We start from the raw sequence: 27,935 nt of genomic DNA, 5'->3' as shown, positions 1-27,935 counted from the left end.
GGGGTGATGGTCAAACTTGCTTTTTCTGCATCGGTAGCTGAGGGAGGTTGTGTGGGGGGTGTTTTTTTTACACAAGGTGATGGCGTAGGCAGGTGCAAAAGTGGTATTTTGGCGGCTTTTAAATAGGCACATGGCTATGCAGGGAATGGATCACATGCAGGCAGATGAAATTAGTTTATCTTGGCATCATGTTGTTACAGACATTGGGGGCTGAAGGGCCTATTCCTGTGTGATGTTCTATAGTCTATGTAACGAGGCCTGGGTGTCATGGTACACCAGTCATTAAAAGTAGGCATGCAGGTGCAGCAGGCAGTGAAGAAAACGAATGGTATGTTAGCATTCATAGCAAAAGGATTTGAGTATAGAAGCAGGCATATTCCGTTTGGGGAGTCTGCACCCCGGGGGCATGAACATCTCCTCCCACCCTCCAGCCTTCTGGCTACTCCTCCTTTTCCCTTTCTTGTCCCCACCCACCCCCACCCCCGATCAGTCTGAAGAAGGGTTTCGGCCCGAAACGTTGTATTTCATAGATGCTGAGTCTCCTTTTCTGTGTAAGGTTCTGAGTTGTACAGGGTCTTCCTTGAGACCACACCTAGAGTATTGCGTACAGTTTTGGTACAATCTGAGAAGGACATTCTTGCCATAGAGGGATTACAGAGAAGGTTCACCAGACTGACTCCTGGCATGTCAGGACTTTCATATGAAGAAAGACTGGATAGACTCGGTTTGTACGCGCTAGAAGTTAGAAGATTGAGGGGGGATCTTATAGAAACTTACAAAATTCTTAAGGGGTTGGACAGGCTAGATGCAGGAAGATTGTTCCCGATGTTGGGGAAGTCCAGAACAAGGGGTCACAGTTTAAGGATAAGGGGGAAATCTTTTAGGACCGAGATGAGGAAAACATTTTTCACACAGAGAGTGGTGAATCTGTGGAATTCTCTGCCACAGAAGGGAGTTGAGGCCAGTTCATTGGCTATATTTATGAGGGAGCTAGATGTGGCCCTTGCGGCTAAAGGGATCAGGGGGTATGGAGAGAAGTCAGGTACAGGATACTGACCTGAGTTGGATGATCAGCCATGATCATATTGAATGGCGGTGCAGGCTCGAAGGGCCGAATGGCCGACTCCTGCACCTATGTAAACGAAGTGCAGCAAAATAATATTGGCAATGTGTTAACTTCAAAAATAAGAAGCATATTTGCAAGTGTTCAGCGTTAAAAATGCTTTAAGAATTACTGTTTCCTTAAATGGGTCTATTTCTTAGTTTCTAGTCAATTTCCAAAAGGTCAATTAAATCATCAGGACGTGGGAGTGCATCTGATAAAGTCTTAATACTTTTTTCAACAAATAATATATTTCATAGCAAGATGGCTTATCCAAGAGCAATTATAGAAAATCAGAGTGAAACAGATTTACTTTGGGTTGTTGGCTGCAGTTTTAATTACCGTAGATTTATTTTCTTCATTAAATAAATATTACGTGGAATGAGTGATTAATTCTGTAAATTTAGCAAGTCAATTAAATAATGAGAAAACAGTAGTGATTTGTGGTATTGTCGGATGTTGTACAGAACAAAAATTGTTTTTAAAATCTCATTCATCCCTTTAATATGCCCTTTCTCTCTGCCTGTGACTTGGGTTTAATAGCTGATTTGTTATCTCATCAATGATTGATTTTGCAAGGTTCATTGGCGAGATTATTGTGTGTAGGATATTGGTTAATTTAATGATGCATGTGCGCCCTCTGCTGGTAGTTTAAGTTTCTCTGTGTACCCTTCGAAACATTTGCGTACATTATGAGGTATCAGGAACGTTGTATGATTTATAGAAACAAAGAATTGCTGCTGCTGGTTTATATCAAAGATAAACACAAAGTGCTGATGGAACTCAGCGTGTCAGGCAGCATCTCTGGAGATAAAGGATAGGTGACATTTTTGGTTGGGTTCGGGTCTGAAGATGGATCCCTACCCAAAAAATCAGTCTGAAGAAGGGTCCCAACCCAAAACGTCACCTATTTTTATTCTTTATCTCCCGAGATGCTGCCTGACCCGTTAAGTTACTCCAGCACTATGTGTGTTCTGTTGCATGTTCTGTCGCTAATGGATTAAAAAAAGCTAAGTAACTTAAGGGACAGAAGTTTAGGGGTAATATGAGGGGGAACTTCTTTACTCAGAGAGTGGTAGCGGTGCGGAATGAGCTTCCAGTGGAAGTGGTGGAGGCAGGTTCATTGGTATCATTTAAAAATAAATTGGATAGGCATATGGATGAGAAGGGAATGGAGGGTTATGGTATGAGTGCAGGCAGGTGGGACTAAGGGGAAAAAAAAGTTGTTCGGCATACTTGTAGGGCCGAGATGGCTTTTCCGTGCTGTATTGTTATATGGTTACCTTTGATGTTGTCACCTATGCATTTGGAACATTTTTGATAAGGTTTTCCATGACCGATAGAATCATGTGGAATCTGCTTCAATGGACTGAGACTTGGCAGAAAGTGATCAACAATTGCTTGGAATGTCAGTGACGTTAGATACCAGGGATTGTTTATGGGAATTTTACCAATCGCTTATTTTAACAATGACCAAGGTATCATTGCATGTGAATGATCTCCCAATATGTGGGCAATACCAGGAGAGTGCCGGTGAGCAAGACCTGGTCTAGTGTTGTTAGGCCCTCTGTTCTCAACCACTCAAGGGGCTATCCCACTGCCGCGACCTAATCCGCAAGTTCAGAAGAGTGTCTTCGACCTTCACTCTCGAGGGCAATCGCCTAGAAAACCTCGAGCTGGATCGACCGTCAGCGATGAAATCGCGAGCTGGATCGAACGACCGCACATACACACACACACACACACAAATCACAATCGGGGAGGCCAGGTAAAGGGGGGGGGGTCGCTGTCTGAAATTCACACCCGCGATGAAGAGGAAGGTAAAAGACGGCTGCACATTGTACGGGGAGGGGAGGAGAGAGAGAGGAGAGAGAAGGGGAGAGAAGGAGAGAGAAAGGGGTGGGAGGGGGTGGAAAGGGGAGAGAAGGGGTGGGGGTGAGAAGGGGGAGAAAAGGGGGGGGAGAAAGAGACACTTTTAAGAAGTCAGACGTTTAATAAAGTTTAGCGGACATTTTACTTACCAGTTGGTTTTCCCTGGCCCTGAAAACTCCAATGATCCAATTAAAATACTCGGTCAGTGAAGGAGATTGCCTACGGCTGCCCTCGACTGCCTGTAACTACATAGCGACCCCACTCCACTGCACTACGAGTTAAAAAGAACCATGCCGAATAATTTTTACTCGCAGAAAAATTTTCAACATGCGAGTATGCGGGAACTTCCCTCGAGCATGAAGGAGAGTTCCAGTGACCTCATAGGACCTTCTAGGACCACGTGTTGACCATGCTGCGAGTTTGAGTTGAGAGCAAACTATTCTAAACTCGCAGATTAGGTCGCCGCGGTATGACGTGATTTCCTATGAGCAAAACACAAAGTGCTGGAAGAACTCAGGCGTTCAGGCAGCATCTGTAGAGTGAATGGACAGACAACGTTTTGGGTCGGGACCTTTTAGTTTAGTTTAGATTAGTTTAGTTTAGAGATACAGCTTGAAAGGAAGCCCCTTTGGCCCCCCGAGTCCACGCCAACCAGCAATCACCCGTACACTAGTTCTATCCAACGTACTAGGAACAAATCTTCTTTTCAGAAGCAAATTAACCTACAATTCTGAATGTGTTTGGCGTGTGGGAGGAAACCAGAGCACCCGGCGAAAACCCACGTGGTTACAGGGAGAACATAAAAACTCAGTTTTGATAGCACCGGCAATCAGGATCAAACCGGGGTCTCTGGCATCGTAAGACAGCATCTCTGCTGCTGCGCCACTGCGCTGACTCTTCTTCAGACTCATTGTTTTGCTCAAGATTCCAGCATCTGCACTTCCTTGCTTCCCCTGATTTACTATGAGATTGGCCCTGTGCTTGGAAACTGATGGTTAAGTGTGTATTGTTATACATACAGATAAATCATGCCGAACTCATATATACCCTCCAGAGAAATGAATTAACACACGCAAGAAAGAATGGGATCTGCATCTTTTATTTAAATCACATCTAAACAAAATAGTTTATACAGGTGCACAACCTTTTATCCGAAAGCCTTGGGACCAGACACTACTCGGATTTCGGAATTTTTCGGATTCCCGAATGGAAGATTTTTAGCGTAGATTAGGTAGGTAGCGCAGGCGGCTTGAAAAGTCTGGAGCGGCTGCCTCCTCCCCGGAGACCGGGGAATCATTGTAAATCATTGCTTAAATGTTAGTCAGTTAGTTTGGAGGGATTTTATGTGGTGGGGGGGGGGGCGAAGGGGGAAACTTTAATTCCTAGTCCCCTACCTGGTCGGAGAGGCCGGGGAGTGGGCAATGCCTTACCGGGTCGCCGTGCAGTAAGCTCCGGAGCGCTGTGGCCGCTGACTCCCAACATCGCGGAGCTGGGGGCTGCAGGCGTCCGGCTTGGAGCTCCGACCCCGGCAACTCTACCCCTGGCTGCGCGGTGCTCCAAATCCAGCGCCGCCCGCGGCCGGACGCCCGCAGCCCCAGCTCCGCGATGTTGGTAGTCGGCGGCCTCATCCTTTGACTCTTTTAGTGTCTTGATTACTGAGAAATATCAGCAATATGTATGTTGTATAACATTAAATTGTTCAAAATACTTCAGCATGAACAATATGATTTAATAAGTTTTATAAGGTGACTAGATTGCATAGATCAATTATTTAAACACTAAATGTTACAAAGACACATTAACCATAGCCCTATCCCAAACTGTGAACAAACCCCTCCCCATCACCCATAGGCCAATATCACATTGATATCCTGGAATGTAAACCAGAGTAAATGATCATTTCAATTGTAGAAATGAGGAACCACAGATGCTGGTTTACAAAAAAAAAAGACATTAAGTGCTGGAGTACCTCAGCGGGGTCAGGTGGCATCCCAGGACTGAAGATGGGTCTGGACCCGAGACGTCACCTATCCATGTTTTCCAGGGAAGTTGCCTGACCCGTTGAGTTATTGCATCTTTTTTTGTTTTCTCAATTGTCCATGGTAGATGGAGAATAAAATTCTAATTGTCATTCTCGTTGACCTGGACTTTTTTATTATCTCTTCTGGATGTTGCCTGGTGGGTGTGGAACGTATGAATCTTGTATATTTATTTTTACAACAATATGGGCCAACTTCAAGGGATCAGCTGCCTTGGTTTATATTTGCCTATAAACCAGATCGATTTCCTTTCTGACTATCAATATCCTTCAAAAAATCTCCAATAAAATACCTGCTCCTGCCAATCAATAGATGTTTTAATGAATGTTTGCAAACTGGATGGATAGCAGTTTTGATTAATGCAATACTCTGTAAACTACATAGGTAAAGAAGCTCCTAGTTAAGGACTAAAAAAGAGGAGGTGGACACAAAGTTTTGGAGTAACTCAGTGGGTCAGGCAGCATCTCTGAAGAAAAAGGATAGGTGACCTTATAGGTCAGTACCCTTCTTCAGACTGAAGGTCCGCTTGACCCGCTGGGTTACTCCAGCACTTTGTGTCCATTTCAAAGACACTTGGACACGTCCATGGATAGGAAAGGTTTAGAGAGATACTAGACCAAGGGGGACCCGTTGGGTCCCATCCCCTCAACGGGCGGCTGCAGGGGGAGGGGGGGGGGGGGGGGGGGGGGGGCGGCCTTCAGCATCACATACACACACTAACCTCCCCCTCCTTGATATTATATTAATATTATTCATTTTTTCCTTTTACCCCATCTCCCGCCCTATTCACTCACGCATTGCCCCCAACTGCGCAGGCGCGGTTAGAGAGGTGAGGGGGGGGAGGTGGTGGAGAGGGAGAGGGCAGGGGAGGGAAGGAGGTAGAGATTGAGGGGGTGGGGGGCACGGTGTCACAAGGGAGGGCTGGCTCCCGAACACAATACTCCACCGCTCACCCATAGGTCCCAATATTCACCACTTCCTAGAGAGAGAGGGGAGGGCGGGCCATGTAACTCGCAGCTCGTGGCAGCGCGTTGAAAACTCTGCGCAGCTGGCCGCGAGGAGCAAAGGCATTGTGACGTCATCAGCTCGCTTCAGCACGTTAGATTTTAAAAAGATGTCAGATTGGTGAACAATTTTAGTAAAAAAACTCGGGAAATATTGAATCAAATTTTCAGATGATGCATGAGGTAAATCTCTACCGGAATATGTAAATATTTCACCGTTACCGCGTCGGGTTTTCGAGGAGATGTGAATCACATATGAAAACACACACACACACACACACACACACACACACACACACACACACACACACACACACACACACACACACACACACACACACACACACACACACACACACACACACACACACACACACACACACACACACACAAGATCAGAGTTTTTTTAGTTATATGATGGGTCAAATGCAGGCAAATGGGATTAAGATGGAGCAGCTTGGTCGGCAGGAATGAGTTGGGCCGAAGAGACTGTTTATGTGTTATATGGCTCTATCACTCTATTTCATCAAATGTGTTGGAGTTTCAACTTTCTTATTGATATGAAAGAGTCATCCTTTTTAGGTACCATGCATGTGTTAGATAAGGTTTTAACTGCAAGGGCAGCAAGGTGACCCAGCGGTAGAGTTGCTGCTTTACAGCACCAGAAACCCAGGTTCCGTTAGGATTGCGAGGACTATCTGTACGGAGTTAGCAACGTGTGGGGATCACTGGTCGGTGTGGATGTGGTGGGCCAAAGTGCCTGTTTCCGTGCTGTATTTCTAAACAAAACTCAAAGAACAGTTTGAGTCACCACAACTATTCAGAGCTATTTATCCCACAGTAAAATGGTTTCTGACTGATCTATGATGATATCCTTAAATTAACCGTGACAATTATTCCCAAGAGGTATTATGCTTCAAGTGAATCATTGATTTAGATTTTGACTTTAATATCAGTTCTGTTGCCAATAAAATCACCATTCACAGCTATTGATGAAAATATATATTACAAGCTTGGAGCACACTTGGTGAAATTATAGGATGAGTTTGTGACCACCTGTAAACTTTCATTCTGTATGTTGCAGAGATTCTATATCAATGTTAAATTGCGCTGTTTCTTTTTGATTGCTTGCAGAGACCAATTATCTTTCAGAAATCTTCCTCAACGATTGAGATTTAATAAGAGTGTAATCACTGCACTAAAGGCCCAGAGATGATTCTTATTTGCGTTTTCTTGCTTGTGACCTCTACTGTCAATTGTGATGAGACAAACCAGTTTGGCGAGAGAGGAAAAATAAGGAGTTCCCAACACATTTTGCTCCAGAATGTTTTCCTGTCAGTAACAATACAATAACATTGAAAGCCACAGAGTGATGGAGTAATTCAGCGGGATCAGGCAGCATCCCTGGACAATATGAATAGATGACATTTCGCGTCGAGACCCTTCCTCAAACTGAACTGTCTGAAGAAGTGTCCCAATCCGATCAGTCAGAAGAAGGGTCCCGACCTGAAACATCACCTTCACACTGATTGAGGTAGGGGGTAGAAAGCTGGAAAAGAGGTGGGGGCAGGACGAAGCCTGTCGTATTATACATCTGAAGAAGGGTCTCGACCCAAAACATTGCCTGTCCATGCACTCAGAGATGCTGCCTGACCCACAGAGTTACTCCTACATTTTGTGACTTCTCCTGTCAAGTGATAGGTGGATACAGGTGGGGAGAGTGTTTATATGTGATTTGATCAGATTAGCCTCTATATTCATTAAGATGGTGATATTGTCTGCATAAGTGTAAAGCATAAACACCAGTATTTATTTGGTGACAGTTACATCAAATGTTTCGAGCAATGTAGAAATAAATTCCAAATCTGCATACCTTGAAAATAAAAAATGTATTTTACTTCGGAGTCACGTGAGTGACTACGTGAAGACCCCGCCAGCACGTGTGCGCGACATATCGTCTCACGCAGTGCAACAGCGACGGGCGGGGGTGGAGCGCTCCCGCGGGAAAAATTCAAACGGACCAACACAAGTAAGGAAAAATTGAAGTTGTATTTCTTCCCCTTTGCTGTGCTTTATGTTACAGCACGTTGGACAAGGGGAAGAAAAAACGGATCTGGACCACAGGCTGCCGCGGGGAACCAGGCAGTTCCCGGCAGCCGACAACTCTAGACGTCCAGCGGCTCCAGGACCGCAGGCTGCCACGGGGAACAAGGTAGGTCCCGGCAGCCAACAGCCATGGGCAAACAGCGGTTCCAGGACCGCAGGCTGCGGGGAACTAGGGAAGGTCCCGGCAGCCGACAGCCATGGGCAAACAGCGGTTCCAGGACCGCAGGCTGCGGGGAACCAGGAAGGTTCCGGCAGCTGACAGCCGGGTACTGACCGGTAAAGGCTGCCCAGCACCGCGAGCTGTATACCTGGAAACAACACAGCGGGCTGCAGGCAGGCAGGAGTCGGTACGGCCGGTAGACTCAGGGAGTCCGGCCAGGAGGACGCACTGCCCAAGGGCAGTGAAAGTGGCCGTTGGCGTGGTAACTAATGTCCACTTACCGACTCCAAGCTGAATCCAGCGCCATGCGTCGTACAGCTCAAAGCAGCGCAGCAGGCTGGAGGCAAAGCCCCGCAGGATTCAGCCCGGCCGATCATACTCATCTGAGTCCGGCCGAAGGGGCGCGCTGCCCGAGTGCAGCATGGTCCGCCCGTGACTTGCTCTGGGAGATGGAGCAAGCTCACTATGGGAGTCTTCGCACTCCCACAACAGCACCTTATCGAGGGCTGTAAAACAATGCATCTCCCTCCGGAAGAAGGGGACGTGGCTGAAGAAAACAGCAGTGTGCAGGGGGTGCAGAATCCTAAGGAGCTACTAAGAGTGATCACCAAAATACGGATCAACGAAAAGTACCATTACAGACCACGCTGGTGGCCAGCTTCAACTACCTGTACTTCCATCTTCTGCAGGAACAGGCAACAAAATTACGCAGAAATATAGGCCTCCTGTGAACTTTACTTTGTTAAAAACGCCTGCAGCAAACAATGCGATCTGGGGGTACAGTGGGACTGGCACAAAAACCCAGGAGGTCAAACTACAGAAGATTTCAAAACTTCTGACAGCGGGCATATCATTGGTTGCTCGCCCAGATGATGGTACAGAGATGACAGCAGGATTGACATTGCTCCGCAATACCCACTGTGAGAAAAAGCTCGACGAAGAGATAAAAGCCGTCGGGCTCATAACAGCGTCATCAGCAACAACAGCACCCCTATGCATCCACCAACAGGTGTCAACACCAGGACGCTGGTGAAAGCATGAGCGCCGCGCAGCACCACGAAGGTCCTTTTTAGGCCAAGGCCCAGAGCCCTCATGAAAAACGTGCCAACCCCGCACTCCGGTGCCTCTTCGGCAGAAGAGGCAGAAATTGAAGAAAGGGACGTACCACTGGCAACCAGGTAGTAGGTGGATCTGGTTCTTTCCAGAACACAAAGGTGTATGACCTGTACTAACAGGGGGAATTTTACACTTGTTTTCGGAGACATGGAGGGATCATTGTCGATACCTAAAATTTAACTGGATGGGGCAACGATGGCAGGGTATAGCGTTGCCTAATGGGCTAACTTCAGCCCCAAGACTTTTCACCAAGATATTAAAACGGGCCTTGGCAATATTAGAAACAAAAACATATTGTAATGGCATATCTTGATGATATATCAATTGTGGGGAAAAAACCCTGGATCTAGCTAAATCAGCAGTTTTAGCTACCAAACATTGGGTGAAACTCTGGGGTCATCTCCATCCAGATAAATCTAAGTTGATGGCATCCACAACTGGACTTTCTGGGATTTACAATTAACGTTATCCATATGTCTGTAACATTGCCAAAGAGTAAAGCAGACTTGATGGAAGCCTACAACAAAATTAATTACTAAAAACACTGGTGTTGGGTGCGTTTTATGGGCTAAAGGCCTACTGCTAACAATGCACCATCTGCATGTCCGCCTACGAATTGATAACATCACAGTGGTGGCAGATATTAATCATATGGGAGAAAAGATCGATATCATGTTTCAATCTGGCCAATATATTTGGCTATGGTGTGTTAACATACATATTTGGCTATCAGCAAACTTACCTACCAGGTAAGCTCAATACTGAGCCACATACCAGGTCATGAAAATTCAATGACAGCATCGAATGGCTGTTGGACCACAAATAAAAGTTGCTGATATTACCAAAAGAGGGACACCAGATATCGATCCACTTGCATCTAGACCCAATCACCAGTTACCAACATATGCCGCTTGTGAACCACACTTGGGGCAGCAGCAATGGACGTTTTTCCCACTGAATGGGGAATAATTGTTTACAATGTTTTTCCCCTCCTGCCTCATCAGTCGGATCCCAAGCAAAAACACATATGGACTCAACATCAAGTGTCTTGAAAGTACCTGATTGGCCTACACAGCCATGGATCCCTGTGGTCTCGGACATAGTCTCTGAACCATAGTCCACCATGCTAGATCCGGGCTGGCGGACAGGACCATGAGCATGATCACGGCGGCCTATCAAGAATCAACAAGGACTGGTGTAGCGTATAATACAGCTACAACCACCAACGTCCTGGGAATTCCTATCCAGCCTTCATGTGGATGAAGGACTGAGCTGCAGCACTATAATTATGCAGGAGTGCCCTGTCAGCTTGCTGGTGGCAGGCGCCACGCCAACTCTCCATGGGATCTCACCCTCTACTTGTCAAACTTATGAGGATTATTTTCAACACCAACCCTCCTAGAGGGAAGTACTCCCAGATCTGGGACGTCAGTGTTGTACTAACGTTGCTAGGGGCACAAGCAATGTCCCTGTCCCTGCGGGGGGGACACTGACATTTAAAAACAGTATGCTGATAGTACTGGTCTCAGCTCTAGGGCTCCAGTTTCTACATAAACTGAGACTGGAATAAATGATGGCATCTCCAGAAAAGATAACTTCGCATATTAGAGCTTGTTAAACAAGATAGACCATGAACATCAGGATAAAATTTGGAATACCAGATATACCCAACTGACACCCGACTATGTGTAATGACACACCTTTTATTATACCTTAAAACTACTAAAACTTAAGAGGAAGTAAATTAGCAATATGGGCAGCCATAAACAGCCTAATGGCCGGGTATCAGCACTAACCATCGCTAGATGGCTCAGACAGGCTTGGGAGCTGCTGGGGTGGATACTGACATCTTAAGTTTCTATCCACAAGGGCAACAGCAACACCGGCAGCTAGAGACAAGGAAGTGCCTATGGACCATATCCTGGCAACAGCAGGATGGTCTAGAGAAAGACCTTCCAATTCTTTATAATAAGCCAATAACCAAACCTGCGGTATTGCGGAATCAAGTTTGAATTCTGCAATATATTTAGCCCTAGGGAGGATTATTTTGTTAAAATAAATTGTTATTGCCTGAATTAGATGCATGTCTGAATACAATAACATACTTCCTCCCTTGAATGACTTCGGCAGTGAGTGAAGCAGGGACTGTTCCACGGCTTGAAATCACAGAGCTTTAAAATCTTCACGTAGTCACTCACGTGACTCCGAAGTAAAATAGTAAGATTAAACGAGAATTTACCAGTTTGAAGTTTGATCTTTATTTTATGAGGAGTTACGATGAGGGATTACGTGCCCTCCGCTCCCGCCCTCTATTATAACGGTCAACTGGTATATTACTTCTTCTTATCTTACTATGTTTATTTCAATTACTATTACTGTGATTCCACACCGCTGCTTTGAAGAATGTCGCGCACGCGTGCTGGCAGAGTCTTCACGTAATCCCTCATCGTAACCCCTCAAAAAATAAAGATCAAACTTCAAACTGGTAAGTTCTCGTTTAATCTTACTATTTTATGTCATATTTGCTTAAATTATTCTTTATTAAAATCAAAGTTATAATTAAAGATCAGCAGAAATTCTTATACGCTAAGAGTTTGTCAAAAGCAGTTAAAATAATTAAGTTATTCCTTCATCAAGATCAGGAGGCACCATGGTGCAGCAGTAGAGTTGCTGCTTTACAGCGCCAGAGACCCGGGTTCGATCCTGACTCCAGGTGCTGTCTGTACGGAGTTTTTTTTTTGTTCTCTTAGTGACCGAGTGGATTTTCTCTGGGTACCCCGATTTCCTCCTACATTCCAAAGACGTGCGGGTTTGTAGGTGAATTGGCTTCAGCAAAAATTGAGATTAGTGCAAGTGCACAGGGTGATCGCTGGTCGGCCTGGACATGGTGGTCCAAAGGGCCTCTTTCCACACTGTATCTCTAAACAAAACAAAAAAAATGTAACCAGAAATGAAAGGCAACAACGCATTCAAAATAGTTTCAAATCGAGCATTGTGGCAAAAATGAATATTGGAAAATTAAAGTCAAAATTCGAAATACATCTTATCTTTAAAAATTAACATTTATCTCCCTCAATCTATAAAAATATTTCATGGAAATAACCATTATAAAATGCAATAATATGCATGCTGTATAAATATATTTCTTACATAGTGATTTAAATGAATGAACACACTTATCCCAAACCATCTACAACTTTCTAATTACCAACAAGCCTACCACATCTAGAAATGAGGGTGGTACAGTAGCACAGTGGTAGAGTTGCTTCCTGATGGCACCAGAGACCCGTTTTGATACTGACCTCGGGTGCTGCCTGTGTGGGGTTTGTACATTCTCCCTATGACCACTTTGTTTTTTATTTCGGGTGCTCCGGTTTTCTCCCACACTCAAAGACGTACAGGTTTGTAGGTTGACTGCTTTGGTAAAATTGTAAATTGTCCCTAGTGTGTAGAATAGTGTTAGTGTACGGGGTGATCGCTGGTCGGCACGAACTCGGTGGGCCGACGAGCCTATTTCCGTGCCGTATCTCTAAAGTGTAAAGTCTAAAATTGTGAGTAGTAATATTTGACGAGAGTGGTAATATTTCACTAACCTCAATTGCAAGGACATAACAATGATTAAAATGTAAAACTCACAGCTGAAATATGCAGTAATATTGACACATATATAATGAATAAACCCATAAAGGATTGTGGAATGATTTGGCTCATTCACCCAACTCCTTGCCAAGGATGACCATGTTTGCTTTATAACCTACTTAATTTTCTGACATAGATGAATAACCACAGATAACATTTCAGAAAGTAAACCAACGTGAGATATTCTCCAAAGTCTCAAAGATAATCAACTGAAACTGTAGCTAATATTACAATTTAAACTGTTCAACGTTGTCACATTCCATAGTTAGCAAACCCGATTGAAATCAAATCATAGAGCAACTGTTCACTGAAGACTATTTGTCTTTATAAACATTATCCCCAAGCCAGCTCTAAATAACTTTGCGCTTAACTGCGTCCTGTGAGATGAGTTCTATTGATCAAGAAAATATTGGATTGAAAATCAGGATCTGGATCAGGAGCAGTTAATAGAGTAAAATGGTTGACAAGTCAATAAAGCTCAAAGAATATTTTGGTTTGTTAGAGACACAAGGAACTGCAGATGGTGGTTTACAAAATAAGATATAAAGTGCAGGAGTAATTCAGCAGGTCAGGTAGCATCTCATGCTGGCTGTTATTTGAAATTAGAGAATTTAAGGTTCATACCATTGGGTTGTATACCCAAGCGGAGTATGAGGTGTTGTTCCTCCAGTTTGCATGTGGCCTCACTCCGGCTATGGAGGAGGTCCAGGGCAGAAAGATCAGTATGGGAATGGGGAAGGGAGTTAAAAAGGTTAGCAACCGGGGGATCCAGCAAGCCATAGTAGACTGAAGATAGACACAAAATGCTGGAGTAATTCAACGGGTCAGGCAGCATCTCTCATCATCATCATCGTTGCAAACACAGTGCCTTAGGTGTGGATGGCCATTGGCTCGCTAGGAGCTCATCAGCCCTTTGACAGGTCTTGTTTTTGGTCTTGCTGGGGGTCCACAGCCCCCTCCTCACCTGGCAAACCAGGTGTCGGAGACAGTTTAGTTGCCGAGTCTCTGACCATGGAACAGGTAGCACGGGATTACATGGTACCAGTGGCGGGGGGGATCTCTCCCCACGACCTGACCTGATGCCAATTCAGGCATGGTCTGAGATGGAGATGGTCTGGAGAAAAGGTATAGGTGACGTTTCGGGCCGAGACCCTTCTTCAGATTGAGAGTCAGGGGAGAGGAAAGCTAGAGGTATGAAAAGGTAGAAAGAAAAAAAGGAATGTAAGGTATGAAATGAACAACTCAGAGCCAGCACCAATGATCAAGGAAAGGTGGAGCCCACAATGGTCCATTGTTGGCTGTGGAAGTGGTGATAATGAAGGGATACAAACAGTGAACATAGGATGATAAGGGTGGGGAAGAGACAGCGAGAGACCGATGTGCTGGCTGGACACCCACAGGCATAAATCAAGAGGAGCTTCCGATGTGGCACTTTGACCATAAGAATGAGCTGATGCTAAAAAAAGTTGAGAAAAGGGTCAACGAATAATGATCTTCCAAGAGTGTCACTAATAGCATTCACAGGAAGAGCTCTGATGCCCACAGGGATATGTTAAGCTTACTAAGCCGTATAGAATACTCTTATGCCATAGCATACTGTCAGGTTGTATAAAAGCCTGGTTTGGGAACAGCTCTGCCCAACACCGTACGAAATTGTAAAAAGTTTAGTTTAGTTTAGAGGTACAGTGAAACAGGCCCTTCTGCCCACCGAGTCCGCACTGACCAGCGATTCCTGCACACCAACACGACTCTACACACAATAGGGACAATTTTACATTTATACGTCTTGGGAGTGTGGGAGTAAACTGAAGATCTCGGAGACAGCACCCGTAGTTGGGATTGAACCCGGGTCCCCGGCGCTGCAAGCGCTGTAAGGCAACAACTCAGCTGCCGTACCACCCAAATGTTGTGCATGTAGGCCAGTTCATCACACAGACCAGACGCCCCTCCAGTAACTCCAACTACACTTCACGCTGCCTCGGGAAAGCAGCCAACATAATCAAAGGCTTGTCCCACCAAAGTCATTTCTTCTTCTCCCTACTCCTGTTGAGCAGAAGGTGCCGAAGTTTGAAAGTGCACACCATCAGACTGTGAAACATTTTATTTCTCTCTTATCAGGCGTCTGAACGGTCCTTCCATAAGCTAGGGTACTGTCCGATTCACCTTTATACTATTGTGGACGTTGGTTTCTGTTTATGGAACTGATGCGCTACGATGCTAAGGACTATATTCTGTACTCTGTATCTTGCCCTTTGCTCTTGCTCTTGTATTGTGTTTGGCTAAATTGTATTTTGTATAGTGCTATCCGATTTAATTAGATAACATACCAAACAATGCTTTTTACTTTACCTCGGTACAGGTGACAATAATAGACCTAAACCTAAGGGAGGTACTTGTTATGAACTTTGGCCAGGAGAAGTTTCACCGATACATACACGTGAACTGCCTCTGTGGGCACAAGTAACTGCAGATGCAGGTATATAAAAGAAGACACAAAGCGCTGGAGTCCCTCAGCAGGTCAAACAGTGTCTCTGAACATGGATAGGAGGCGTTCGGGTCGGGACCCTTCTTTAGACTTTCTCGTCACTTATCCATGTTCTTCAGATATGCTGCCTGACCCACTGAGTTACCCCAACATTTGCTGTCTTCTCTTGAACTGCTCAGTAATCACAAGCCACTCAAGGTCATTGCTTAGTTTAGGTTAGTGTAGTTTAGTGGTACAGCATGGATACAGACCTTTCGACCCACCGAGTCTGTGCCGACCATCGGTCACCCGTACACTAGTTCTATGTTATCCCATATTCATATACACTCCCTACACACTAGGGGCAATTAACAGAGGGTTAAATAGCCTAGAAACTTACACATCTTCGGAAAGTGGGAGGAAACCAGAGAATACCCATGCAGTCACTGGGAGGACATGCAAACTCCAAACAGAGAGCACCCATAATCAGGATCTCTGGCACTGTGAGGCAGCATCTCCACCTTCTGCAGCACTATGCCGTTCCTGCTGAGGACACTGGTGAATTTGCAGCCAATGTTGGTACTGCAGATGCAGGTGGACAGGGTGTGGTGGTGACACCTCTCAGACAAGGGAAGGGATACAATATACAACAGATTTGGTGCTGTGTGGGAAAGACCAGGGCGGCACAGAGGCACAACTGCCTTACAGCGCCAGAGACCTGAGATCGACCTTGACACATGAGATGCCAAGGATACCAAGCTTCAGACAATCAGTGTGGTGGCACAACATCCAGTTTCTTAGCCCGCATGCACCAAATGTCAGCTGCTGCCTTTCAACTGGTGTGAGGCCACTCTCCCCATTGTGTGTTGGCCTGAATACAGCAAAGTAAGCAAATATATTTCTTTAGTTGGTATCCTTCAGGAGCCAAATGCCAAAAACCTGTCAAACGAGAAAAAGAAAGACTGTGTTCTCACCTCCCTGAAGATTTAATTTGCAATTCCTGCTGAGGTAAACAGTGTTTCAGGCTGAAGCTTGGTCAGTGCTCAGGTTTTCATTCGTTTTTTATGCTGCAAGTCACAAATGAGTTGTGTTTGAGTTTAAAATAGACATTAATATCGGTTCATAAGGCAGACAAAAATGCTGGAGAAACTCAGCGGGTGCGGCAGCATCTATGGAGCGAAGGAAATAGGTAACATTTCGGGCCAAAACCCTTCTTCAGACTGATGTTGGGTAATATCGATTTGCCAGTAGGAGTCAGAATAACTTTTTTTTAATGAAATCAATATATACTTTATTCTGGATTTTGAAAAATGGACAAAACAAGAACTGTGCAAAATTGCTCAGACATTCTCCGTGGCTACACATGCATTTGTTAGTATTCTATTTGGTAGTGTTCCCAAAAGCCACAATTATACCTTTGCCATTTAAATGCCCCCCTGAGGTGAAATCCCTTCTCTTGTTTGATAGGCGTCTCCACCACACCCTGCCCACCAATGCCCAGCAGTGGAAGAGTAGTGGTCCTCCCCCACAGAGCCTTGGCGTTGGTTGCACCAAGCTTCAGTCCATCCCCCAGCACATAGTCCTGCAGTAAGGAGCAGGCCAGTAGGCAACATTCCCTGACAGACATCTCACTCTGCTGGGAGGTCAACAAAGCTCGGGCAGACCAAAGAGCGTCTTTCTGAGTTAATGACCTTCCAGCAGCAATTGACGTCCATCTCTGAATGTGTCCCTGGGAACAGTTCATACATCAGAAACTCCTCTGTTATGGAACTGTTCGGGATGAACTGTGACAGGGACATTGCAGCTTTCTCAAGACTCTCTTTGCAAATCCACACTCTGAGAAGAGGTGAGCAACCATCTCCTCTCCATAGCCGCTGTCCCGAGGGCAGGGTGCGCTGGTTAGTGAGGTTCCGACAATGCAGGAAGGATCTGTCTGGGAAGGCTCTCCTCACCGCAGCCAAGCCACGTCTTGGAGCTTGTTGGTGAGTTCTGGCGATGAAGCATTTCGCTGGACAAGCTGGGCAATTTGCTCAAAAGAACCATGCCACTGGATCAGGCACGGAAATCGCTATCAAAATATGGAGGGGACTGGGGGACAGAGGGGACACAATTTCTTGGCGGCTGCATGCACATGCGCACACTCACACACACTAGCGAGGCTTCGGAGGCTCAAATCCAGCGCTAAATGCAGCTCAACTCTGCCTGTCACGCCGGATTAACCTACAGCCCTGGACTGACGGGACACCAGCGTTGCTTCTCCGTGCTGGCTGGGAACTTGGGCCATATTTCCCACAAGTCCAGGCAGGGCAATTGGTTAACCTGGTGGGACAGGCAGAGTTGAGCTGGATTTAGCGCTGCTTCTCTGCGCTGGCTTTAGGCCTGGGGACACAGCTCCCGTTTGATCCCCACATTTGCCCACATTAAACTTCACCTGCCATGCACCTGCCCACTCCCCCAACCTGTCCAAGTCACCCTGCATTCTCATAGCATCCTCCACACAGTTCACACTGCCACCCAGCTTTGTCTTCTTTAGGATTGCCAGTTAGTTTATTTTGTTTTGCCATTTCCTGGGCCTCACTGACGTCTTGCTCTTGGCCTTCCCTTTAATTTTAAGAACCTGCCACATTTATTCAATAATTACTTATTAAACCAGCAGCAAAAAATCAAGCCTGCTGATTAACAGTGTAAGTGTCAGTAATGAGGTGATCATTTGTTATTGAAAGGCGAATCAACCTCTCTAGCCCACATATTTATCAATATAATTTCAGATTCTCATTCCTTCAGTTGATAAATTGTTTTTGGAGATGTTTGTTAAAAGTTAAATCAAACTTTTTCCCCTTGTATAGAAAGAGATAATGCTGGAAAGACTCAGTGGGCCATGCAGCATCTTTGTAAATAGAAATAGATGTGACCGTTTGTTGGAATTGTGCTAAAAATTCTGTGATCTGATGCAATCATCTAAGATTCCAGGTGCAAGGAACTGCAGTTGCTGTTTTACAAAAAAAAAGGCACAAAATGCTGGAGTATCTCAGCGGGCAGGCATCTTCTCTGGGGAACATGGGTAGGTGACCTTTTGGGTCAGGACCCTTCTTAAGTGAGAGGAATCAAAAAAGGCTGAAAGGCACCCTACCCCAAAAGTTACCCATCCATGTCCCCCAGAGATCCTGCCTGACCCACTGTTACTCCAGCACTCTTTTTTTGTCTCTTTTTTTAATCTCAGATTCCAGTATTTGCAATTTAAAAAATTTTCTTTTTTTTTCACATTTAGTTTAGTTCAGAGATACAGTGTGAACAAAAACTTTCGGCCCACCAAGTCTGCACTGACCAGTGACCACCCATACACTAGTTATATCTTATCCCAGTTTAAAATCCTGCATACTAGGGACAATTTACAGAAGCCAATTAACTAACAAACCTGTATGTCTTTGGAATGTGGAAGGAATCCGGAGCACCCGGAGAAAACCCAAACGAGGGAGAACGTGCAAACTGCGTACAGGCAGCACCCTTGGTCAGGATCGAACCGGGTTCTCTGGTGCTTAATGAAACAGCAACTGCACCACTGCACCACTGCGTGGCCATTTCATTTCACTTTTATACTGGATTAGACTCTGTTACACTCACTCCGATTTACCACCCTCCCCCAACATTTACAGTTATTTTTTCTTGATAACTCGGTCTCAGTGATTAAGGGGCACATTGACAGTTCAGCCAATCATCAAGGTTCCAAATGACTTATTTCCCTCTCACTACCATGCATCTGCCTGTGTGTTGTTGGTTAGACACATTTTCCAAAGCTAATGGTAAAATGAACACACCATTAAAATCCTCAGCATTTTCCGTTTTTACTTCAGATTTCCAGCATTTGTGGACCTTTAATTTTTCAATGAACATAAAATTTCCATGTAAAAAATGTACATAAAAATATAAAACATGTATATAGCAGATATTTATTTTGTATATAAATTTATGAGAGACAGGTAATAAGCTACCTAACAGTAGATTATTAGTCAGTAACCTTTTTTCCCAGGATGGAAATATCAAATAGTAGACGACATTGTTTTAATGTGAGTGGAGCGGAGTTTAAAGGAGAATTGTGGGCCACGTTTTTTAACACAGTGTGTGGTGGGTGCCTGGAACGCAGTGCCTGGAGTGGTGGTGGAGGTAGACACTATTGCTGCACTTAAGAGTCGTTTGATTCAGGGCGGAAATTGCTATCAAACCATGGGGGGGGGGGACACAATTTGGGGGCCACATTTCTTGGTGGTCGCGCACGCGCGCACACACACACACACACACGTGCGTGAGGTTTTGGAGGCTTCGGCCGTGGGCCCTGTGGACAATAACATCGGGAGCTGACCTGGTTGGTGACTGACTCCAAACTCCAGCCACAGCAACTTAGTCCGTCCCTAATCATTGGGCTTGAATCAGCCCGTTCGGGGGACCTTTCATCACCCAGCATGGCTTAAATTCGGCCGGCGGGGGCTTCAACGTTGGGAGCCTCGATCGCCTCGACGCAACAGTTTAATTTTAAGCCACGCCGGGTGATGAAAGACCCCGTGAATGGACCGTTTCAGTCCTTAGAAAGCGTCTGATTCCCGCTTGAACCTTTCACAAGCTGCAATGTGATAAATAACACTTAAACAAATAAAACTGAAGCAAATAAACGCAAACAGAAGAACCAACCTTGGAGGTGAGAGAGAGAGAGAGAGAGAGAGAGAGAGAGGGAGAGAGAGAGAGAGAGAGAGAGAGAGAAAGAAATGGGAAAAATACTAAATAACATGAGTGACCGTGTATGAGGGACTTACCTGCGAGCCAAACAGGAAACCCGTTCGACCGGAGCCCTTAATCACCTGACCCGTTTAAATCCGATACCCGTTTAAATCTTTCCCATCCACCAATACATCCAATTAGTTCAAATGGTAATTGTACCCCCATCAGACAGCTTTAAGAAATTCTCCGTGAATACCTTCAGTAATACTTGAAGGTCAAACTCAATTGGTGACACATCATGTTAATATGATGTTAATAGTAACATTTAACAAGCGCTTAATAGTGACACAAAGCGGAGATTTTAATAGATTATTTTTCACTGTATTTCAAAATCCGGATTACAAAACATGGGGGGAGGGATTGTCCCCCACCTCTCAAAATATGGGAGGGACGTGTGTCCCCCATGCCCCCCGGTAGTTCCACCCATGTTTGATTGGGCACATGGATATGCAAGCAATATGGATCATGTGAAGGCAGAGGAGATTAGTTTAATATGGCATCATGTTCATCACAAACATAGTGGGCCAAAGGGTTGGTTCCCGTGCTGTACTTAAATGTGGATGGGAAAAGAATGGAGGGTTATGGTCCGAGTGCAGGTAGATGGGATTAGGGGAAAATAAGTGTTCGGCATGGACTTGTAGCGCCGAGATGGCCTGTTTCCGTGCTGTAATTGTTATATGGTTATATATGTACTATCCTATGTTCTGTTCAAGATGATATTTGGAGTCTTTTCATCAGCACAAGTTTTTTTTTACATGTTATGAAATAGTGGTAATATCTTTGCAATATGATTTTGCATTTGGGGTTTAAATTGTTTCATTCTTTCCACAAGTAAGCTATTAAAAGATAAAGAGTGCGGAAACTGTTTTTATTTTCCTTCAGTAAACCTATAGCAATATAGCTATTCGCTTTATTCGCCAAAATTGTATTTGTTTATGTAAATCCTATGTTTCTGATTCTTCCACCCTGCGTGAAGTTTATTTTAACAAACTAATGAGTTTGTATAACAAAAGTCACAAGGTGCTGGAATAACTCAACGGGTCAGGCAGCATCTCTGGAGGACATGGATAGGTGATGTTTTGGGTCAGGACCCTTCTTCAGACTTCAATGTGTTTCAATAATAGTATCATTATAGCAATCATTTGTTTAAACTAAATGTATGTTTAGTATGCCTCTTAAAATGACTGGTCAGAGGACTTTGACATGGATGTGTTAAATGTTATTGCCTTGAGTCCTCGTAAGGGTATTGTAGATGGTTTATGCATGCAACCTATAGTGTAGCTACCTCAATACCACTAACCACGCCTTAGTTATCTCAGTATAATTGTGATATCTTCCCCTTGCTCCTCCCCTGGTTCCAGTATGCCAGAAGACTAGATGCAGTCAGTGTTGGGACGTGCCTTACATGTGCCTTTATTAAATACTCAGTAAAGTTACAAGTGTGTCCAACTTGGCTTCTTTGCAGGTATGGAGCCATAATTGATGCTGAAAACATTGAAAGCTTTGACACAAAATTTAACATGGCATCTACTATTGAAACATCAGTCTGCTTCTGATAGATATTTAAAATATGCCTCACAGCACCAGAGACTCGGGTTCAATCCTGACCTTGGGTACAGTCTCTGTGGAATTTGCACATTCTCCCCGTGACTGCAGTTTCCTCTGGATGCTCTGGTTTCTCCCACATCCATGAGCAGAGTTTGTCAGTTGATTGGCCTGTGTCCAATTGTTCTCTAGTTCATGATTCCCCTATCCTGGGCAAAAGACTGTGCATTCACCCTTTCAATTCCTGTCGTGATTGTATGCACTATATTTAAGATCACCCTTTAGCCTCATGACCAAGTGATAAAGTCTTAGCCTGCTTGACATTCTCGCTACCCTATAGCTCAGGTCCATGAATCTTCTTGTAAATCTTCTCGTAAACTCTGTCCTCGTAAATCTTCTCTGCAATCTCCTTCAGGCAATTTTTATACTCAAATTCAAGTGACATCCACGCTAATTATTACTTTTTCTTTTGTGCTTCAGCTCTTCATTGGACTGGGATTTCCATATGAAGGACCTGCTCCACTGGAGGCCATTGCCAATGGCTGTATTTTCTTGCAACCTCGATTCAACCCCCCTCACAACTCAAAGAATAATGAGTTTTTCAGGGGAAAACCCACTTCAAGAGAGGCAAGTAGAACATCTATATGTATGTATGTATGTATGTATGTATGTATGTATGTATGTATGTATGTATGTATGTATGTATGTATGTATGTATGTATCTATCTATCTATCTCTATACATAACTAACACTCTAATCTTGTAATCTTCCGTTTTGGCGGTTTTTCTATTTGCGCAAAACCAGTTTGCGATAGCGCTCTGATTGTGCTGTGCGTGCACCAAGTTTTGTTCTGATCGGTTGAATGTCGTAAGAGGTTGGCGGGGTTTAAAAATCTTTAAAAACGCACATGCGCAGATCAACCTCTTCTCCTGCCAGTCAGCGCTGTGCAGATTAGTCTCTTCCCCTGTCACTCTCCGGGACGGTCCGCCCCTTCCTGCACCATCGCATCTTTACTGGAGCTGAGGATGGCCGGCGGAGGTTTCCAACCGGACTTTCGGAGGGAACCAAAGCAGCTCAGCCCAGCCCCAAGCAGCCCAGCCCCAAGCAGCCCAGCATCGGAGACCTGACCCAGCCCAGCCCAGCGAGGGAGACCCAGCCCAGAGTCGGAGACCCAGCCCAGCCCGGAGTCGAAGACATTGCCGATGTCGCCAAATGGAAAGCGGAGACTCTGTTCCCGGCGGAGGAGAACGACCAGCGACCAGCGCCTGCTGTGAGTCCCCATCGCACCGCCAATTTCACCCACTGCTCCTCTGGTCTACTTCGCTGGCTCCACCCCCCACTCCGTGATGCCCCCCTCTCCCCATGGCACTTCCCCCGTCTTTTCTCTGAGCTCACCCCTCTCCCCCCCACAACTCCCCCTGCCCACAAATCCCTCTTTCCCCACACAATCCCACTACCTATATGATAATTATGATTGACGGGTTTCCTTTTCTTTTTTTCGCTCTATCTTTCAATTTAAAATCATTTTGCTGTCTTGAACCTTTCTGCAGGGTTACGTGTTGACACTAGTATACATGTGGGTATATATATATATGCATACATATATATATATATATACGTGTACGTAGGTAGATGTATATATATTGTGTGGGTATAAGTATGACTAGGTAAATAAGTTTGATACTCCCAAAGAAGTTGATTGAATGTTAAATATAATTTCCCTTTTTTTTTTTTTTTTTTTTTTTTTTTTTTTCCTCTTCCTCGGGCACGGAGCTGGGAATTTTCTCTTTTTAAAAAGGCTCTGGAAGTCTTTAGAATTCTAGCCACGTTAGTGTGGCTATCACTAACTACACTAATTGTAGATGTAGTTCTTTTTTCTTCACCCTACACTAACCAACCCTATCACTTTTCTTTCTTTAAATACTTCTTTAACTCAAGGTTTGAATGGAAAAACAAGACCAAGGCAAGGAGATATGATCGGAAGAATGATGTATTTGAATTTAAATTCATCTATCTGAGGTTTGGGAGCAGGGTCAGGTTCTATGTGTTGTTCCTTCTACCCGATTATAGACCACCACAAAAGCAATATGCAAGATGCTAACATGACAAGAAGGGGTCAGGGAATAACATTTTGTAGTTGGAATGTCAAGGGAATCAATGAACCAATTAAGAGAAGTAAAGTTTTGGCACACCTAAATCAAATCAAAACAGATATAATATTTCTTCAAGAGACACATCTTAAAAAGGAATCACAACACAGACTTAAAGCTAAGTGGATCGCTGAATCATATCATTCTTCTTTTTCCCACAAGTCAAGAGGAGTAGCAATAGTAATTCGTAAAGGAATTCCTTTTGCGACCTCCTCAATAATAGTGGATATGGATGGCAGATATATTATAGTGGTTGGAGAGTTAAATGGTGAAAAAGTGATCCTTCTAAATGTTTATGGGCCTAACTTCGATAACCCCACTTTTTTTAACAAAACATTTAATAAAATTCCTGAATTTGCACAATACAAATTAATAATTGGAGGAGACTTCAATTGCACATTAGACCCATACTTAGATAGATCAGCAAGGCAAAAAAAATCAACATCCAACTCAAGTGTTTTTTTAAATTCATTTATTAATACCACTAATATTAAGGATATCTGGAGAATAGAAAACCCAACCGGACGGGAATATTCATTTTATTCACCAGTACACAAAACATACTCAAGAATAGATTACTTTTTAGTTGACTCTACGTTTATTCCATTTACTTATAATTCAAAATATCATAACATTATAATCTCAGATCACGCACCGGTAACATTCATGATTAAATTAAATGGAATGTCCGAGAAACAAACATATTGGAGACTTAACCCGCAAATCTTGAACGAAAGATCATGCCAGGAATATATTATTAAACAAATTCAAATATTTTTTGAGGTAAATGACAACCCTGACACACCTGCTTCTCTTATGTGGGAGACGTTCAAAGCGTATGTTCGAGGTACATTAATCTCTGCCCAAGCATTTTATAATAAAGAAAACAGGATTAAACAAAAAGCACTGGAAAGTGAAATTAAGCAACTAGATACAGAAAACGCGAGAACGCCATCTACGTTAAAACATAATAAAATTGCTGCACTGAAATATAAATTAAATAAAATGTACTCAGAACAAGTAATAAAACTTTATCAAAAAACCAAACAATTACAGTTTGAATTTGGAGACAAACCACAAAAATTATTAGCACGCCAGCTGCGAAAAATGGAAGGGGAAAAAATAATTCATAAAATTAGAACAGAGACAGGAGAATTATTAAAAATGCCCAAGGATATAAATGATAGATTTTTACAATACTATCATAACCTTTATTCAACTAAAACTGTAGCACAATCAGAAGGAATAGCAGATTTTTTAATAAAATGTAATTTAAAAGGTTTAGATTCAAAGGATAGAGAATTATTAGAAAGGGAAATTACGATAAAGGATATTGAGGAGTCTATTGGCTCTCTTAAAAATGGTAAGGCAGTAGGGCCAGATGGTCTAGGTTCAGAATTTTACAAGAAATTTCATGATTTGCTGTGCCCACGCTTGCAAAGACTATATGATTATATCTACACCCAACAGAAACTCCCAGATACCTTAAATGAATCTATAATAACGCTTATTCCTAAAGCTGATAAAGATCCGGAAGATCCGGGATCATACAGAGCAATTGCACTTCTGAATACAGACCAGAAAATACTAACTAAAATACTAGCACGTAGATTAAGTACAGTGATGAATAAATTAATACACCCTGACCAAACAGGCTTTATTCAGAAACGGTATTCATATTATAACCTAAGAAGATTATTTAATATTATATATACCAAGAGAATTATTAATGAAGATTTAGCAATAATCTCACTTGACGCTGAAAAAGCATTTGATCAGGTCGAATGGCCTTATTTATTTTCGGTGATGGAAAAGATGCAGCTAGGGGAGAAATTTTGCACATGGATAAAACTGCTATACACAAATCCTACGGCCAGAATACTTACCAACCAAAGACTGTCATCTAAATTCAGTCTATCTAGAGGGTGTAGACAAGGATGCCCGTTATCTCCATTACTATTTGCACTTGCAATTGAGCCACTTGCAGAAAGAATTAGGGGGCATCCGGAAATATATGGGTATAACAGTAAAGACACAGTGAATAAAATTTCTCTATATGCAGATGACGTATTAATTTACATCACAAAACCAGAAATTAGTATCCCAAACCTATTAAAACTAATAAACCAATTCGGTGCACTTTCAGGATACAGAATAAATGGGAATAAAAGTGAAATTATGCCAATAAGGGAACATAATAAACAGATAATACAACAATTCCCATTTAAAGTAGTAAATGAAAAATTTAAATATCTAGGTATCTATGTAACTAAGATATATACATCATTATTTAAAGCAAATTTCCCCCCATTATTGAATAAATTACATAAGAATATCCAATACTGGAAAACATTACCTATTTCAATGGTTGGTAAAATTAATGCCATAAAAATGATTTTTTTACCGCAAATATTATACCTTTTTCAGACGATTCCGATATACCTGGCAAAAAACTTCTTTAAAAAATTGGACTCTATTGTTAATGATTTTATCTGGGATTATAAGAATCATAGGATAAGCAAAAGACACCTGTGTAAATCAAAAAATAATGGAGGCTTGGTTTTACCTAACTTTTTGTTTTATTACTGGGCAGTTAATATTAAAAATATGAACTTCTGGTTGGGAGAAATAGACCAGCAACCAGACTGGTTAAAACTGGAAAGGGAAGATTGTATGCCTTATGATATTGGTTCGATATTATTTGCTACGTCTAAATTAAACAAGAAAATTTATAAGGAAAACCCTATAATATTTAGTACTATAAAAATTTGGAAACAATTAAAAAAGACATTAAAATTAGATAACTTATCTCTTTTTCTTCCAATTGTGAATAACTCATTGTTTAAGCCTTCATGTTTAGACGGGGGTTTTACACAATGGAAGAATAATGGAATTAAAAATATAGGACACCTTTACAAAGAAGGCTCTTTTTTGACATTTCAGGAGTTGCAACAGATTTATGGACTTCGAGGAAATGATTATTTCAGATATCTTCAACTCAGAGATTATGTTAAATCGAATTCTAAAAATTTTCGAAATAGAAACCCAGAGATTCTTGATGAATGTTGGAATAAGCATCCTAATACAGAAAAATTAATATCTTATATATATAATATCTTATTAGATAGTGACATTCCTTTGACGGACTTACACAGACAAGCATGGGAAAAAGAATTAAACCAGGTAATAACGAAAGACACTTGGGAAGAAAGTCTACAACACATACATCAATGTTCACTAAACGCGAGACATTCTCTAATACAATTTAAAGTAATACATAGGTTACACTACGCCAAAACAAAATTACATAAAATTTTTCAACATATCTCACCTATATGTGATAAATGTCAACATTTAGAAGCTACATTATCGCACATGTTTACAAACTGTACAAAAATTAAAAGATTTTGGGTAAATATTTTTAGTATAATATCCAAAGTAATCAACACACAACTGGAACCAAACTCAAAATTAATAATATTCGGAATATTAGAATCAAATCAAACACTTAGAATAACACAAAGAAACTTTATCGATTACAGTTTAATAACAGGAAAAAAATTAATCCTAAAATTTTGGAAAGGCCCTACGGCCCCCACAATCAAAATGTGGATTATAGAAATGACGGAGACCTTAAACATGGAAAGAATCAGATTTTCCCTGTTGGATAAACAGGAATTATTCGTTGGAACATGGTCTCCTTTTATTGATTATTTAAAGGGTCAGAATAGTTCAGCACAGGAACCTGACTAGCACCCGGACTAAAGATTGGATGAAATGCTATACTTTGAAATGTACGAACATATCTCGAATGATGTTTTTAAACTTTAACAAATTTTTCCATTCTTCTTCAACTACCTCTTTCACTCCTTTCCCTTTTTTTATTTTTTTATTTTAGTTTTCTTTTTCCTTCTTCCCTCTCTCTATTTCATCTATCCCTTTAGCCCTATCTAGTTATAAAAAAAAA

At 42.9% G+C, this 27,935-nt stretch overlaps 1 protein-coding gene across 2 annotated transcripts in view; it reads left to right on the top strand.

The window, feature by feature from the left end:
• LOC129708449 (alpha-1,6-mannosylglycoprotein 6-beta-N-acetylglucosaminyltransferase B-like) overlaps positions 1–27,935 on the top strand; it is a 656,277-nt gene that overhangs the window by 587,967 nt on the left and 40,375 nt on the right. For both annotated transcript variants that reach the window (XM_055654227.1, XM_055654226.1), the window contains exon 13: positions 22,298–22,444. In XM_055654227.1, coding sequence (XP_055510202.1) covers positions 22,298–22,444 — 147 coding nt within the window. The remainder of the gene's footprint in view (positions 1–22,297; positions 22,445–27,935) is intronic.

Source organism: Leucoraja erinacea, chromosome 23 (assembly GCF_028641065.1).
Source record: "Leucoraja erinacea ecotype New England chromosome 23, Leri_hhj_1, whole genome shotgun sequence".
Classification (NCBI taxonomy): domain Eukaryota; kingdom Metazoa; phylum Chordata; class Chondrichthyes; order Rajiformes; family Rajidae; genus Leucoraja; species Leucoraja erinaceus.
Note: the sequence above shows the minus strand (reverse complement) of the source record. Positions and strands in the feature narration are given on the sequence as shown.